At 36.6% G+C, this 17695-nt stretch overlaps 1 protein-coding gene across 1 annotated transcript in view; it reads left to right on the forward strand.

The window, feature by feature from the left end:
* Positions 1 to 17695, forward strand: part of NEK10 (NIMA related kinase 10) — a 299100-nt gene that overhangs the window by 257584 nt on the left and 23821 nt on the right. The window contains exon 34 of the mRNA XM_007456721.1: positions 6289 to 6399. Within this exon, the coding sequence (XP_007456783.1) occupies positions 6289 to 6399 (111 nt within the window). The remainder of the gene's footprint in view (positions 1 to 6288; positions 6400 to 17695) is intronic.

Below are 17695 nucleotides of genomic sequence, written 5' to 3' on the forward strand. Positions count from 1 at the left end.
TATATGCTGTCTACAAGAGACCCACATCAGACCTAGGGACACATACAGACTGAAAGTGAGGGGATGGAAAAAGATATTTCATGCAAATGGAAACCAAAAGAAAGCTGGAGTAGCAATTCTCATATCAGACAAAATAGACTTTAAAATAAAGACTGTTACATGAGACAAAGAAGGACACTACATAATGATCAAGGGATCGATCCAAGAAGAAGATATAACAGTTGTAAATATTTATGCACCAAATATAGGAGCACCTCAATACATAAGGCAAATGCCAAAAGCCATAAAAGGGGAAATCGACAGTAACACATTCATAGTAGGGGACTTTAACACCCGACTTTCACCAATGGACAGATCATCCAAAATGAAAATCAATAAGGAAACACAAGCTTTAAGTGATACATTAAACAAGATGGACTTAATTGATATTTATAGGACATTCCATCCAAAAACAACGGAATAGACATTTTTCTCAAGTGCTCATGGAACATTCTCCAGGATAGATCATATCTTGGGTCACAAATCAAGCCTTGGTAAATTTAAGAAAATTGAAATTGTATCAAGTATCTTTTCCGACCACAACGCTATGAGACTAGATATCAATTACAGGAAAAGATCTGTAAAAAATACAAACACATGGAGGCTAAACAATACACTACTTAATAACAAAGAGATCACTGAAGAAATCAAAGAGGACACAATACACATGGGATAAGGCAAAAGCAGTTCTAAAGAGGGAAGTTTATAGCAATACAATCCTACCTTAAGAAACAGGAAACATCTCAAATAAACAACCTAACCTTGCACCTAAAGCAATTAGAGAAAGAAGAACAAAAAACCCCCAAAGTTAGCAGAAGGAAAGAAATCATAAAGAGCAGATCGGAAATAAATGAAAAAGAAATGAAGGAAATGATAACAAAGATCACTAAAACTAAAAGCTGGTTCTTTGAGAAGATAAACAAAATTGATAAACCATTAGCCGGACTCATCAAGAAAAATAGGGAGAAGACTCGAATCAATAGAATATGAAATGAAAACAGAGAAGTAAGAACTGGCACTGCAGAAATACAAAAGATCATGAGAGATTACTACAAGAAACCTTATGCCAATAAAATGGACAACCTGGAAGAAATGAACAAATTTTTCGAAATGCACAACATGCCGAGACTGAACCAGGAAGAAATAGAAAATATGAACAGACCAATCACAAGCACTGAAATTGAAACTGTGATTAAAAATCTTCCAACAAACAAAAGCTCAGGACCAGATGGCTTCACAGGTGAATTCTATCAAACATTTAGAGAAGAGCTAACACCTATTCTTCTCAAACTCTTCCAAAATATAGCAGAGAGAGGAACACTCCCAAACTCATTCTATGAGGCCACCATCACCCTGACACCAACACCAGAAAAGAAGTCACAAAGAAAGAAAACTACAGGCCAATATCACTGATGAACCTAGTTGCAAAAATCCTCAACAAAATACTAGCAAATAGCATCCAACAGCACATTTAAAGGATCATACACCAAGATCAAGTGGGGTTTACACCAGGAATGCAAGGATTCTTCAATATACGCAAATCAGTCAACGTGATACACCATATCAGCAAATCAAGGAGAAAAACCATAAGATCCTCTCAATAGATGCAGAGAAAGCTTTTGACAAAATTCAACCCCCATTTATGATATAAAAAAAAAAACGCTGCAGAAAGTTGGCATAGAGGGAACTTTCCTCAACATAATAAATGCCACATATGACAAACTCACAGGCAACATCGTCCTCAATGGTGAAAAACTGAAAGTATTTCCACTAAGATCAGGAACAAGACAAGGTTGCCCACTCTCACCACTTTTATTCAACATAGTTTTGGAAGTTCTAGCCACATCAGTCAGAGAATAAAAAGAAATAAATGGAATCCAAATCAGAAAAGAATACGTAAAACTGTCAATGTTTGCAGATGCCATGATACTATACATAGAGAATCCTAAAGATGTTACTAGAAAACTACTAGAGCTAAACAATGAATTTGGTAAAGTAGCCAGATACAAAATTAATGCACAGAAATCTCTCACATTCTTATACACTAATCTGAAAGTAAAATTAAGAAAACACTGCCATTTACCATTGCAACAAAAAGAATAAAATATCTAGGAATAAACCTACATAAGGAGACAAAAGACCTGTATGCATAAGACACTGTTGAAAGAAATTAAAGATGATACAAATAGATGGAGAGATATACCATGTTCTTGGATTGGAAGAATCAACATTGTGAAGATGACTCTACTACCCACAGCAATCTACAGATTCAATGCAATCCCTATCAAACTACCACTGGCATTTTTCACAGAACTAGAACAAAAGATTTCACAATTTGGGCTTCCCTGGTGGTGCAGTGTTTGAAAGTCCGCCTGCTGATGCAGGGGACACGGGTTCATGCCCCGGTCCGGGAGGATCCCACATGCCACAGAGCAGCTGGGCCCGTGAGCCATAGCTGCTGGGCCTGTGTGTCCAGAGCCTGTGCTCCACAATGGGAGAGACCACAACAGTGAGAGGCCCACGTACTGAAAAAAAAAAAAAATTTTCACAATTTGTATGGAAATACAAAAGACCCCAAATAGCCAAAGCAATCTTGAGCACGAAAAATGGGGCTGGAGGAATCAGGTTCCCTGACTTCAGACTATACTACAAAGCTACAGTAATCAAGACAGTATGGTACTGGCACAAGAATAGAAATATAGATCAATGGAACAGGATAGAAAGCCCAGAGATAAACCCACGCACATGTGGTCACCTTATCTTTGATAAAGGAGGCAAGAATATACAGTGGAGAAAAGACAGCCTCTTCAATAAGTGGTGCTGAGAAAACTGTACAGGTACAAGTAAAAGTATGAAATTAGAACACTCCTTAACACCATACACAAAAATAAACTCAAAATGTATTAAAGACCTAAATGTAAGGCCAGACACTATAAAACTCTTAGAAGAAAACCTAGGTGGAACACTATGACATAAATCACAGCAAGATCCTTTTTGATCCACCTCCTAGAGAAATGGAAATAAAAACAAAAATAAACAATTGGGACCTAATGAAACTTAAAAGCTTTTGCACAGTGAAGGAAACCATAAACAAGACCAAAAGACAACCCTCAGAATGGGAAAAAATATTTTCAAATGAAGCAACTGACAAAGGATTAATCTCCAAAATTTACAAGCAGCTCATGCAGCTCAATAACAAAAAACGAACAACCCAATCCAAAAATAGGCAGAAGACCTAAATAGACATTTCTCCAAAGAAAATATACAGACTGCCAACAAACACATGAAAGAATGCTCAACATCATTAATCATTAGAGAATTGCAAATTAAAACTACAATGAGATATCATCTCACATCAGTCAGAATGGCCATCATCAAAAAATATAGAAACAATAAATGCTGGAGAAGGTGTGGAGGAAAAGGTATCCTCTTGCACTGTTGGTGGGAATGTAAATTGATACAGCCACTATGGAGAACAGTATGGAGGTTTCTTTAAAAACTACAAATAGAACTACCATATAACCCAGCAATCCCACTACTGGTCATATACCCTGAGAAAACCATAATTCAAAAAGAGTCATGTACCAAAATGTTCATTGCAGCTCTATTTACAATAGCCGGGATATTGAAGCAACCTAAATGTCCATCGACAGATTAATGGTTAAAGAAGATGTGGCACATATATACATTGGAATATTACTCAGCCATATAAATAACGAAACTGAGTTATTTGTGGTGAGGTGGATGGACCTAGAGTCTGTCTTACAGGGAGAAGTATTTCAGAAAGAGGAAAACAAATATCATATGCTAACACATATGTATGGAATCTAAGAAAAAGAAAGAAAGTTCATGAAGAACCTAGGGGTAAGACGGAAATAAAGACACAGACCTACTAAAGCATGGACTTTAGGGTATGGGGAGGGGGAGGGGGAGGCTGTGACGAGGTGAGAGAGTGGCATGGACATATATACACTACCAAGCGTAAAGTGGATAGCTAGTCGGAAGCAGCCCCGTAGCACAGGGAGATCAGCTAGGTGGTTTGTGACCACCTAGAGGGGTGGGATAAAGAGGGTGGGAGGGAGGGAGAGGCAGGAGGGAAGATATATGAGAACACGTGTATATGTATAACTGATTCTCTTTGTTGTAAAGCAGAAACTAACACACCATTGTAAAGCAGTTATACTCCAATAAAGATATTAAAATAAATAAATAAATAAGATGGGAATCTTAAGACCCTAAGCTGAGAATGAAATCAGTGGTTCATTTCCATTGCTGGAAACCAAAATCGATCTTTGAGCATACAAGATGACTAAAATACATACATTATCTTTTAGTAGGAGTCGTTATGTGTTATTGCTTAGGTAGAACCTGTGCAGGCAACGTAAGGTTTGGATTTAACTCTATAGTTAAGATTTGATTGTTGTGTTAAATAAATACTTAAAAAATCAGCATATAGCAATCTCCTCTTAAATAGTAATATGTCAAAATAACTTTTATCAGTAGAAAATATATTGTTTGAGTCACTAGCAAAGGTGGCCCTGTGGGCTACTGATGGTCTGCCAATCTATTTTTGGAGATACTAGTTCTTTAGAAAGAATCCATATATTATGTTTGAGAAAATCTACAATATAAATGTATAAGATTTATTTTTTTTCTGCTGTTACTTTATTTGGTATGATAAAAACAAATAAAAACCACACTTTTAGACTTGTGACATTGAAGGAATCATTACCTTCTCTAGAATCAGTTTCTTCATCAGTAAAAATTCAGGTAGCTTATGGGACTATTGTGATAAAGGAAATTATGTGAAATGTTTATAAAGTGCTATACTAGTGTAATGCTAGTGGTGATGGTATTTGCTCTCGAACAATAGTTGTGCTGGTAGACTCACTACCTCAGAAAGTATCTTGGGTGTTATATAAGGTCTGATTTCCTCACCTATAGGTTAGTACCTGCTTTATAAGTTTATTGTCGAGAAAAAAATGAGCTAATGCACATGAAAGAGTAACCATAGTGCCTGGCACATACAAGTCATAGGTATTAGTAATTTTATTCTTAGTATTATAATTCTTATATATATAATTATATATAAATATCATCTGCAGTTTTAAATTATGTGTGAGTCATCATGCTGTGCAAAATTTTTAATTCTTCCATGAAAACTTTAAAGATAGGGTGCTGTCGCTTGTGATAATTATTCTGATAAGATACAATAGCTTTCTAATACTGCCCTGTATATGAATCTTAAGTTGACTGAATATTAACTTATGCAAGAAAGTTTTTGTGAGGATTAATTCAAACCATCAGGAGTAGTAAAAGCAATTCTAAGTTAACTAGAGGCTTATCAAGTTAAATGAAGAGCAAGGTTTTAAGAGTATCTGAATTAATATGATAGTGATAGCTGCCACAACCGGGGTAAGTCACTTTTGAGGGACGCACTGGTGCTGTAGCAGACAGTGAGGTATGTCAGAAAGGGCTGCTACCTTTCCCCTTGACAGGTAGAATCATGCTGGGCATCAACTAGAAGGTCCTGGGCCAACACTGCCCTTTGGTGTTTGAGGTAGGGAGTGGCAACTTCTGGGGGGTAACAATAGGGAATTATCAAGACCAAAAATCTGTCTTGAGGTACTTTCCCTTACCTTCTCCACTCAAACCAGTGGCTTCCTACTATTTACTTATTAAATCTAACTCATCCTGCTGAGCCCTAATGTATACAAATTCATTTCTCTCTCTTCTTGATAAGTTTGGCCCCTCCAATCTGATCTCTCTCCAGCTGTATATTCAGAAGCAGGCCTCTGACTCTGTACTAATGCAGATGTGTGCTTCCTGGTCCAAAGTGTCAGATCCTTCAGGACAAGGACCATGATGAGAGTGTTCAGCATGGTTCTGAGCATGATACAAGCACTTAAGCATTCATAGAATGCATCTTTCCTTGTAAATCTGTTGTTTACAAAATTCAATTTATACATGCAACTAATATAGAATTTAGCCATTCTATGAAAAAATAATATAAGTAAAATGAAAGAACAGTAACATAATTAGAAGTAGCCTTTGGAAAGAGAACAGAGTAATGTGTTTCTTCTGGATTGTAGAATGAAAAATTGTAACATTCAGTCATGTTATTTGGAGTAAAATTTAAATTCTTATTTAGTCCTGTTGAGTGAATATTTCTACCCTCACAAATGCTTCCTGGGAGTCAGCTATGCATAGTTAACAATGTGCTTATAATGATTTTCTCATTTTATGCAGCTTCCTCCAGCTTTGCACCACAATTTGAAAAGAAGGGTTATAGAGAAATTCAAGAAATCCCTCTTCAGCCAGCAGAGTAACCCTTGTAATTTGAAATCTGAAATTAAAAAGGTATAGTATTCTACATATAGGAATTCTTCTATGACTAACAAAAAAACATCATGAGAATTAAATTTTATACCTCCTGTGCTTGTATCCTCTATTTAAAGCTCTGCCCTCTACTAAAGGATATTATCAATGTCTGTCTTAGTCCATTTGGGCTGCTATAGTAAAAATACCATAAAGTGTGGAGTTTATAAACAGCAAGAATTTATTGCTTATGGTTCTGGAAGCTGGAAGTTCAAGATCGGGGTACCAGCATGGTCGGGTCTGGTAAGGACCCTGTTCCAGGTTGCAGACTGCTGACTTCTTGCTGTATCCTTACATGGCAGAGGAGGCAAGGGAGCTCTTCCAGGCCTCTTTTATAAGAACACTTATATAAGGGCTTTATCCTTATGGCCTAATTACCTCCCAAAGGTCCCACCTTGGAGGTTAGTTTCAATATACAAATTTTGGGGGACACAAACATTGAGACCATAGCACTGCTTAAGATACTAAGTCAAGGATATGTTTTTACCTCTAATTTTCTCACATTTATTTCTGAAGCCATTGTTCTAAGAAGACTAATAGAAAGTTCTTTCAGTATTATTGCATGTTTTCCTAAGAAGAAATGTTATTAAATATCTTTAATTTAAATAAATATATATGTACTTTTTAGAGAATTCTATTCCAACATTTGTTAGAATATTCTTCAATGAGCCCCTAAATTGAGCTTTGCAACTCTGAACAAGTCAGTTAACCATCTGGGGCCATGATTTTTGTCACCTATGAGGGTGGAATGAACAATTTCTAAGGTTCTTTTCATCTTCAACATTCTATGGTCTCCTAGACTTTGGGTGCTGGTAAATAGTTCTATTCTTACATAAGGAAACTAAATCACAAAGAGGTTAAATCAACCAAACAGAAAGAAAATTGTTTATTTCTGGTTAACACAACTTGGCATTAGGAAATCCGTTTGACCTGGTCAGTAGCCATTTTGAGGTGGTCACAGGCTCCCATTCTCCTGTCCCAGAAAGACACAAGGCCCAAACAGCTTGGGCCCAGTTGTGTAAAGATGCTTGATCCTGCTCCAATTTTGTATATTTTTTAAAAGCTTCAGCATATACTTAAACTTTGGCACAAGCATGCTGCCAATGAACTTTTTCTTTAAGGTTTCTTTTTCTTTTAATGTATCCAATCTGTAGTATAAATTAACTCATAATTCGGGCAATGTTGGAAGACAGAGGGAACCAAAAGTGCCCACTGAACTGAGAAGGCATCTTGAGACAGAAAATCGAGGCAGGCAGCTCCAAGTAATCAATGGACCAGTTTATTACAGGATAAGTTACAGGGTGGGATCTGGATCAGGTGGACAACAACCCAGAAGCATTCACAGCTGCACTCTACACCTCTGAGAGGGGACATTGGGACAGCTTTATAGTTAACCAAGGAGTTGGGGGGCTGCTCGGAAATTGGACGTGCCTTCCTAAGTCAAGTTTTATGAATGGGTAACTGTCTCGTGGGCGCTGGGAATATGTCAGCAAAGGTCTTCATCATTGTTTAGGGACTAACAGAGCATGAAGGCCACCTGGTCCTAATGATTATTAAACAATGCCTCTTAACTACAAAGCTCCTAATGACAGAGAAGTGATTTATTGTGTGGTACAGTCCTGGATAGGGTCAGCGGGAGGACAGGAGGAGCGGTATGGGCCCAAGGTAGCATCAATTACGCTAACGGTCATATAGGCTTTTTGATAAGATATGCAAACAGTATGTTTTTGCTTTTTTGCCTTACATCAGTGGTGTCTGCACATACACAAACAGGAGATGGGAAAAAAAAAAACACATAGCTGCAGGTAAACAAAACATAAACCCTACCTCATCTGAGATTAGAGATTTTATGGGTTGTCTTGGCAAATAAGGCCAAGAAACAAAGCTAGGGGAGATCAAAACAGAAGTGGAAGAGACTTCAGATATTTATTGTAGGATATTCACATATTGCATCATGAATACCAATAAATAGATTTTAAAGACAGAAGCTCAAGTCTCCCATGAAACTGTTACATATTGATAAGTTTTATATTCTTATTAAAATGATATTCAGAATAATCCAGTTTGTACACACATTTATTTTAACAGAAATCCTAGCTTTATGAGAGGAAGGCGCCTGCTGCAAACTGAGGCATGAAGGGGGCTGCGACCTGTCCCTGCTCCGTGTTTCCAGCAGTGCCTGTCCTTAGCGCAAATCATCGTCTCTTTTGTGACTTAGGTTTTCAGTTTGGCTTCCTTCCTTGGTGTCTTTCTTTTCCTCCTTTTGTTTAGCTGTGCCACCCACTCCCAACCTTGTGTGCTTCCTCTGCTGTGGCAGCATCTCGCACAGGAGCATCTCATCTCTGTTCTTAGTCTGGGGCATGAGGGGACCGAAGGGGCCATAGATTCATCCTCCTTTCAACTGGGTTAAGACGCAGATTAAATTATCCTATGAAGAATGCTATGGTCTCCTCATCTGATATTATAAGCCTGTGGTGGTTCATATGCTTATGAAGTGTACTCTATAATCGGGGGCAGGCCTCGCCTCCTATGAGCTAAAGAAATTGGAAGCCTGTGATATTAACCAGCTCCTCCATTAACACGTTGCTTAATTTTCCTTGTGCAGAATTAATCTCCCCCTCTATGCTTCAATCACTTTTTCACTCATATCGTTGTGTTTTAAATAGATTTTTATTCAAAAGCTATTTAGCTCACATGTCTGTTTACTTAAGGGTAGTGAGTTTATCTTGTTCATCTTTGATTCCCCAGAGTCATACATCATGCCTGGTAGATGCTTAATGAATAATTGTTGAATATAGAATAAATTTTAGATTGATAGACATATTCTATATAATATATCCTATATTGGTTCTATTCTTTATTGATATATAAATATTGATACATATATTTATATATTTCTCCATGAAAAAAAAGAAGCCCTCCTGCCCCCAGTCTAAACCTAAATGAGAAAAGTTTGTGACCTGTTTTTCCCCCTTTCTGGTGTAATTTTTAATTAGTGACAATTTTTTTCAGAAATGGCTTTTTCATCCCTGTACAATCATAGAGGAGTAGCCCATTAGCCTTTGAGTGACATGGTCACCCCACACTATGGTCGTGGAAGAAGTGGTGACAACATATAAAGTGCATGTGATTTCCACCCTCCGCTCTGAAGCTTCTCCTAAAATCTGGGGACTCCATGTCTGCAGTTTGAAGGAGTCATTATGGGATGATTGCAAATTACTTATGAGTGGCCTGAGGCCCAGCAGGATGGACAGAAGTGTCAAAACATGGAAGAGCCCTTTTCCAAGAAATGAGCCTCTTTATTTATGACTCACCTGAGGTATCTTCAGTCCAGGCTGCTCAACCTTGGCTAGAATTGCAGGGTGAACAAAGCATCTTTGCAATTGTATAGGTGTCTTTGAGAACTAGGGTTTTCAGCATGGGAGAAAGGAGAAACAGAAACAAAGTAGAAAATACTAATTCAAATTAGAAGTATCAATATGAATCAGTACGAATTCATGATAGATCTTATCTTTTAAAAAAGACACATATTTCCTAAATTTCACTAAAATGATATAGAAATGAAGCAAGCAGCAGTGTGCTCCCTTTGCACCCATGACTTTGGAAGTATAGCCCATTACAGCTCTTGAGCAGGAACTGAATGAGACTAGGCTGGAATATATTGACATAACAGAATACATGGCAAGGATGCTGTCAAGGACTACTAAGCGTGTGTCAAAAGGACTCAGGAGCCAACAAAGAGGCTCTCACACACTATCTATTGGATAATTAAAGCATCAATAAGAATAATAACCAAAATTGATTGAAAGCATTAACTAATGTTTAAATCCAAGAGTTCACAATAGTAAAAAAAAAAAAAAAAGAAAGAAAGAAAGAAAAAAATCTCTCATTGGTTACCTTTGGAAGATGCTAAGTGACCAACTCATTATTTTGAAAATTGTTTACAAAAGGAAAGAATCAAACATTTATTCTGCCTCTCCCTTATGAATTCTATCTCAGGGTAACTAAATTGATGAGGGGGAAGTTTCTCATTACAGAAGTACTTCAGCTAATAAGTACTGAAGGAATAAAAAATATTGTCATTTTGCAGCCCCTGAATGAAATAATGGATCTAACATGATCACTACTGGCTGCTGACATCACACAAAGAGGAACAAGCAGACAGTACATGCCTCCTGATGGATGTGCACAGCACATCTGTGAAATGTACATGCTAAACACTTGAATCTGCATCTGATCAGCCTCTAAGATTTAAGCATAAGAAAATAGTGAGTGTAAATACTGGACATTTCTGTTAACAAAGTGGCCTATAAAGTCTAATAAAAACTAATAGAAAGGAGCTGTAGGTTAGAAAAAATGAAAAATAAGGCAATATTTTATGTCTTAACATGTTATGTAATTCAGTCAAAGAGGACAAGAAAAATCTAAAGAAAAAAAAAGATCAGGGCCTCCCTGGTGGCGCAGTGGTTGGGAGTCCGCCTGCCGATGCAGGGGATACGGGTTCGTGCCCCGGTCCGGGAGGATCCCACATGCCGCGGAGCCATGGCCGCTGAGCTTGCGCCTCCGGCAAGGGGAGAGGCTGCAACGGTGGGAGGCCCACGTATTGCAAAAAAAAAAAAAAAGATCAGAGGACTGATGAGTGAAGTGTGATAAAACATGTTGAAGCATTTCTCATTTCTGCCACCTAATTTCATTTATTTTGGCTTAATTTCCTTCAGAGTTCTATCTCAGTTGATTAGGTTCCAAATCATTTATGTAGTTGTTCTACAGGAAAAATAGCCTTATTTTATGATGTGGAAAAGAAGATACAATTTGGGGAATTTAATGAGGTTTAAATTTGTAGTTTCTCCTACAAATTTTATTTTCTCTATTTAGTTTTTGCCTAAAAATACTATATACTCAATTGACAAAGTGCTAAAATTGTTCAATATTTGCTCAAAATTAGTGGTTTTTTGGGGAGAGAGGTAGTATATAGTGATATAATATTTTCTCTGTAATATTTACTTGACTTGTTTAGTTCAAAAGTGCATACAATTATTTGCTCCTTAGAACTGTAGATGTTTATTCAGAGCAGAAGAGCCCTTTTTTAAAAATTTATTTTTTATTGAAGCATAGTTAATTTACAATGTTTTGTTAGTTTCTGGTATACAGCAAAGTGATTCATTTATACATATATATGTATAAAGAATATATATATTCTTTTCCCATATTCTTTTCCATTATGGTTTATGATAGGATACTGAATACAGTCCTCTGTCCTCTAGAGTAGGATCTTGTTGTTACTCCATTCTATACATAATAGTTTGCATCTGCTAATTCCAGACTCCCAATCCATCCCTCCCCACCCCTCTCCTCCTTGGCAACCACAAATCTGTTCTCTGTGTGTGTGAATCTGTTTATGTCATATTTTTGATTCCACATATAAGTGATATATGGATTTGTCTTTCTGACTTAGTTCACTTAAATGAAAATCTCTAGGTCCATCCATGTTGCTTCAAATGGCATTATTTCATTCTTACTTTATAGCTGAATAGTATTCCATTGTATATATACACCACGTGTTCTTTATCCATTCATCTGTCGATGGACACTTAGGTTGCTTCCATGTCTTGGCTATTGTAAGTAGTGCTGCTATGAATATTGGGGTACATGTATCTTTTCAAATTATAGTTTTCTCTGGATGTATGCCCAGGGGAAGGGTTGCTGGATCATATGGCAACTCTATTTTTAGTTTTTTGAGGAACCTCCATACTGTTTTCCATAGTGGCTACACCAATTTACATTCCCACCAACAGTGTAGGAGGGTTCCCCTTTCTCCACACCCTCTCCAGCATTTATTGTTTGTAGATTTTTTGATGATGGCCATTCTGACCCATGTGAGGTGGTACCTCATCATAGTTTTGATTTGCATTTCTCTAATAAGTCGTGATGTTGAGCATCTTTTCATATGCCTCATGGCCATCTGTATGTCTTCTTTGGAAAAATGTCAGTTTAGGTCTTCTGCCATTTTTTGATTGGGTTTTTTTGTTACTGAGTTGTATGAGCTATTTGTATATTTTGGAAATTAATCCCTTGTCGGTAGCATTGTTTTCAAATATTTTCTCCCAGTCCATAGGTTGTCAGTCCGTAGGTTGTTTATGGTTTCCTTTGCTGTGCAAAAGCTTATATGTTTAATTAGGTCCTATTTGTTTATTTTTACTTTTATTTCTATCGTCTTAAGAGACTGACCTAGGAAAACGTTGGTATGATTTATGTCAGAGAATGTTTTGCCTATGTTCTTTTCTAGGAGTTTTACAGTGTCATGTCTTATATTTAAGTCTTTAAACCATTTTGAGTTTGTTTTTGTGTATGGTGTGAGGGTGTGTTCTAACTTCATTGATCTACATGTGGCTGTCCAGGTTTCCCAACACCACTTGCCTAAGACTGTCTTTTTCCCATTTTATATTCTTACCTCCTTTGTTGAAGATTAATTGACTGTAGGTATGTGGGTTTATTTCTGGGCTCTATATTCTGTTCCATTGATCCATATGTCTGTTTTTGTGCCAGTACTGTGCTGTTTTGATTGCTGTAGGCTTGTAGTATTGTCTGAAGTCTGGGAGGGTTATGTCTCCCACTTTATTGTTTTTCCTCAGGATTGCTTTGGCAATTCTGGGTCTTTTATGATTCCATATAAATTTTAGGATTATTTGTTCTAGTTCTGTGAAAAATGTCATGGGTAATTTGATAGGGATTGCATTAAATCTGTAGATTGTTTTGGGTATGGCCATTTTAATTATATTAATTCTTCCAATCCAAGAGCATGGGATATTTTTCCATTTCTTTGAATCACTTTCAGTTTCCTTTATTAATGTTTTATATTTCTCAGTGTATAAGCCTTTCACCTCCTTGGTCAGGTTTATTCCTAGTTTTTTTTTGATGAGATTTTAAAAGGGATTTTTTTTTTTTACTTTCCCTTTCTGATATTTCATTGTTAGTGTAAAGAAATGCAACAGATTTCTGTATGTTAATCTTATATCCTGCTACCTTGCTGAATTCATTTACCAGTTCTAGTAGTTTTTGTGTGGAGTCTTTAGGGTTTTATATAAACAGCATCATATCATCTGAATATAATGACAATTTTACCTCTCCCCTTCCAATTTGGATACCTTTTATTTCTTTTTCTTGTCTGACTGCTGTGACTCAAACTTCCAATGCTGTGTTGAAGAGAAATGATGAGAGAGAGCATCCTTGTCTTGTTCCAGATTTTAACAGGAAGACTTTCAGGTTTTCATCAGAGTATTATATTCACTGTGGATTTGTCATAAATAACTATTATGATGTTGAGATATGGTCATTCTATACCCACTTTGGTGAGAGTTTTCAACATCATTCAACATCATGAATGAATGTTGAGTTTTATCAAATGCTTTCTCTGCATCTATTGAGATGACCATGTGGTTTTTGTCTTTTCTTTTGTTGATGTGGTGTATCACACTGATTGATTTGCATGTGTTGAGCCATCCTTATGACCCTGGGATGAAACCCACTTAGTCATGGTGTATGAACTTTTTTATGTGTTGTTGGATTCAGTTTGCCAATATTTTGTTAAGAATTTTTGCATCTATATTCTTCAAAGATATTGGCCTGTAATATTCTTTTTCAGTAGTGTCTTTATCTGGTTTTGGTATCAGGGTGATGGTGGCTTCAAAGAAATGACTTTGGGAGTGTTCCCTCCTCTTCAGTCTTTTGGAAGAGTTTGAAAAGGATCAGTATAACTTCTTTGTATGTTCAGTAGAATTCTTCAGTGAAGCCTGAACTTTTGTTTGCAGGGAGTTGGTGTGTTTTTTGGTGTGTTTTTTACATTTTCTATTTCACCTCTAGTGATTTGTCTCTTATTATCTATTTCTTTTTCATTCAGTTTTGGTGGGCTGTATGTTTCTAGAAACTTGTCCATTTCTTCCAGGTTGTCCAATTTGTTGGCATATAGTTGTTCATAGTATTCTCTTATTTTTTTTGTATTTCTGTGGTATCGGTTGTTATTTCTCACTTTCATTTCTTACTTTATTTTGGTCCTCTCTTTTCTTCTTGGTGAGCCTGGCCAGAGGTTTGTTGATTTTGTTTACCCTTTCAAATAATCAGCTGTTTTACTGATTTTTTCTACTCTTTTTAACTCTCTATTTATTCCCTCTCTGATCATTATTATTTCCTTCTGCTAACTTTAGGTTTTGTTTGTTCTTCTTTTTCTAATTCTTTTAGGTAGTAGGTTAGGTTGTTTATTTGAGATTTTTCTTGTTTTTTGAGGAAGGCCTATATGGCTATGAACTTCCCTCTAAGGACTGCTTTTGCTGTATCCCATAGATTTTGTATGGTTGTGTTTTCATTGTCATTTGTCTCAAGGTATTTTTAAATTTCCTCTTTGATTTGATCATTGACCCTTTGGTTTTTTAGTAGCATCTTCTTTAGTCTACATGTAATCATTTTTCCTCATTTCTCTTTTTGTGCTTGATTTCTAGTTCTATGCCATTGTGGTCAGAAAAGATGCTTGAAATAATTTCTATCCTCTTAAATTTGTTGAGGCTTGTTTTGTGACCTAGTATGTGGTCAATCCTAGAGAATCTTTCTTTATCTTTCTTTATGGCCTTTGCTTTAAAGTCTATTTTGTCTGATATGACTATTGCTACCCCCACTTTCTTGTCATTTCCGTTTGCATGAAATATCTTTTTCCATCCCCTCATTTTCAATCTATGTGTATCCTTTGCCCTAAAATGGGTCTCTTGTAGGCAGCATATTATAGGCTCTTGTGTTTTTTTAATCAAATCTGCCACTCTATGTCTTTTGATTGCAGCATTTAGGCAATTGACATTTAAGGTAATTATTGATAGATATGCATTTATTGCCATTTTACACCTTGTTTTCCAGGTGATTTTGTATTTCTTCTTTGTTCCTTTCCTTTTCTTTTCTTTTTTTTTGGTAGCTTGATGGTTTTCTTTTGTGTTTGCTTGAGTTCCTTTCTTACTGGTTTTTGGTGAATCTATCGTATGTTTTTCATTTGTGGTTACCCTGTTTTTCAAGTATGCTAACCCATTCCTATATCTACTTGCTTTAGACTGGTAAAGACTCAAACACATTCTTTAAAAAGTGTACATTTTTCTTATTCTCCCCCTCCACGTTTTATGATTTTGATATCCTCTTTTACACCTTCATGTTTATCCTTGTGCTGTTCATTGTACTTATCATCACTTTCACACACACAAAAAATTTTTTAACATCTTTATTGGAGTATAATTGCTTTACAATGGTGTGTTAGTTTCTGCTTTATAACAAAGTGAATCAGTTATACATATACATATGTCCCCATATCTCTTCCCTCTTGCGTCTCCCTCCCTCCCACCCTCCCTATCCCACCCCTCTAGGTGGTCACATAGCACCGAGCTGATCTCCCTGTGTTATGCGGCTGCTTTCCACTAGCTATCTATTTTACGTTTGGTAGTGTATATATGTCCATGCCACTCACTTTTCCCAGCTTACCCTTCCCACTCCCCATATCCTCAAGTCCATTCTCTAGTAGGTCTGCATCTTTATTCCCATCTTGTCCCTAGGTTCTTCATGACCTTTTTTTTTTTTTTAGATTCCATATATATGTGTTAATAAAAAGAGTCTTGTACCAAAATGTTCATTGCAGCTCTATTTACAATAGCCAGGACATGGAAGCAACTTAAGTGTCTATCAACAGATGAGTGGATAAAGAAGATGTGGCACATATATACAATGGAATATTACTCAGCCATAAAAAGAAACGAAATTGAATTATTTGTAGTGAGGTGGATGGACCTAGAGTCTGTCATACAGAGTGAGGTAAGTCAGAAAAAGAAAAACAAATACCATATGCTAACACAAAATTTTTTTGATATTTTAAAAAATCTGTGTACTGGCTTATTTAAATGATTTACTTTTCAATTTTGATATTTCTCTTTCCTATTGATTCTTGCTTCTTTTGTATTTAGAGAAGACTTTTCAATATTTCTTTTAGGATAGGTTTAGTATCACTGTATTCTCTAAGTTTTTGCTTGTCTGAGAAATTCTTTATCCCTCCTTTTATTCTAAATGATAATCTTGCTGGGCAGAGTATACTAGGTTGCAGGTTTTTCCTTTTCAAGACTTTGAATATATCTTGCCACTCCTAGCCTGCAACATCTATAGAGAAATCAACTGATAGCCTTATGGGGGTTCCCTTGTAATGAATTCTTTGTTTTTCTCTTGGTGCCTTTAAAATCCTCTATTTAACTTTTGCCATTTTAGTTATAATATGTCTTGGTGTAGGTCTGTTTGGGTTCATCTTGTTTGGGATCCTCTGCACTTCCTATACCTGGATGTCCATTTCCTTCTTTAAGTTTGGGAAGTTTTCAGCCATGATTCTTCAAATATATTTTCTATCCCCTTTTTTCTTTCCTCTCCTTCTGGGATCCCTGTTATGTGTAGATTGGCATGCTTAATATTATCCCATAGGTCTTGTATATTGCTTTCATTTTGTTTTCATTTGTCTTTCTTTCTTCTTTCAGATTTGGTGATTTCCATTATTCTGTCTTCCAGATCACTTATTTGTTCTTCTGCATTATTCAATTTTCCATTTATTGCCTTTAGCTCAGTTTTCATCTCAGCAAATGAGTTTTATAATTTTTCTTGGTTCCTCTTTATAGTTTCTAGTTCCTTTTTATAGTAATCTGCATTTCTATTGATAGACTTTCTTAATCCCTTCAGTATTTTTATTACCTCCTTTTTGAACTCAGAGTCTATTAGACTGAAGAAGTCTGTTTCATTGTTTGTACTTTCAGGTGAATTCTCTTGATCTTTTAATTGGGAGTGATTTCTCTGTTTCTTCATTTTGCTTGTATTTCTCTGACTCTATGAGTTTAGGAGAAAGAGTTATCTACTGTGGTCTTGGAGAGCTGTTTTTATGTGGGAGAGTTCCTGTGTAGCCTGCGTGGGTTTAATATTTTTGGTGCAAGTGCTGCTTTTAGTATGGATGCCTGCTGGGTCTTTCCCCAGTGTGTACTGGCTGTTATCCCTTTGATAGGGGGTGTGACTGGTGTTTTGATGACCAGAGTCTGCACTGGATATGAGTGGGCCCTCCTCTTTGCTCTGTGGTTGTCACAATCCTGTCAGAGACAGGGTCTACTTTCTAGTGTTTGGAGTAGAAGCCCCCATATCCGTTTCTGACTGCAGCATGAGGTAGGCAAGATTGAAGCCCTCACACTAGGAGAGGAGCCACTGAGTATTCTTCAGCAGGAGCTGTCCCCCC

This window comes from Lipotes vexillifer, unplaced genomic scaffold, assembly GCF_000442215.2.
Source record: "Lipotes vexillifer unplaced genomic scaffold, Lipotes_vexillifer_v1.1 scaffold612, whole genome shotgun sequence".
Classification (NCBI taxonomy): Eukaryota; Metazoa; Chordata; class Mammalia; order Artiodactyla; family Lipotidae; genus Lipotes; species Lipotes vexillifer.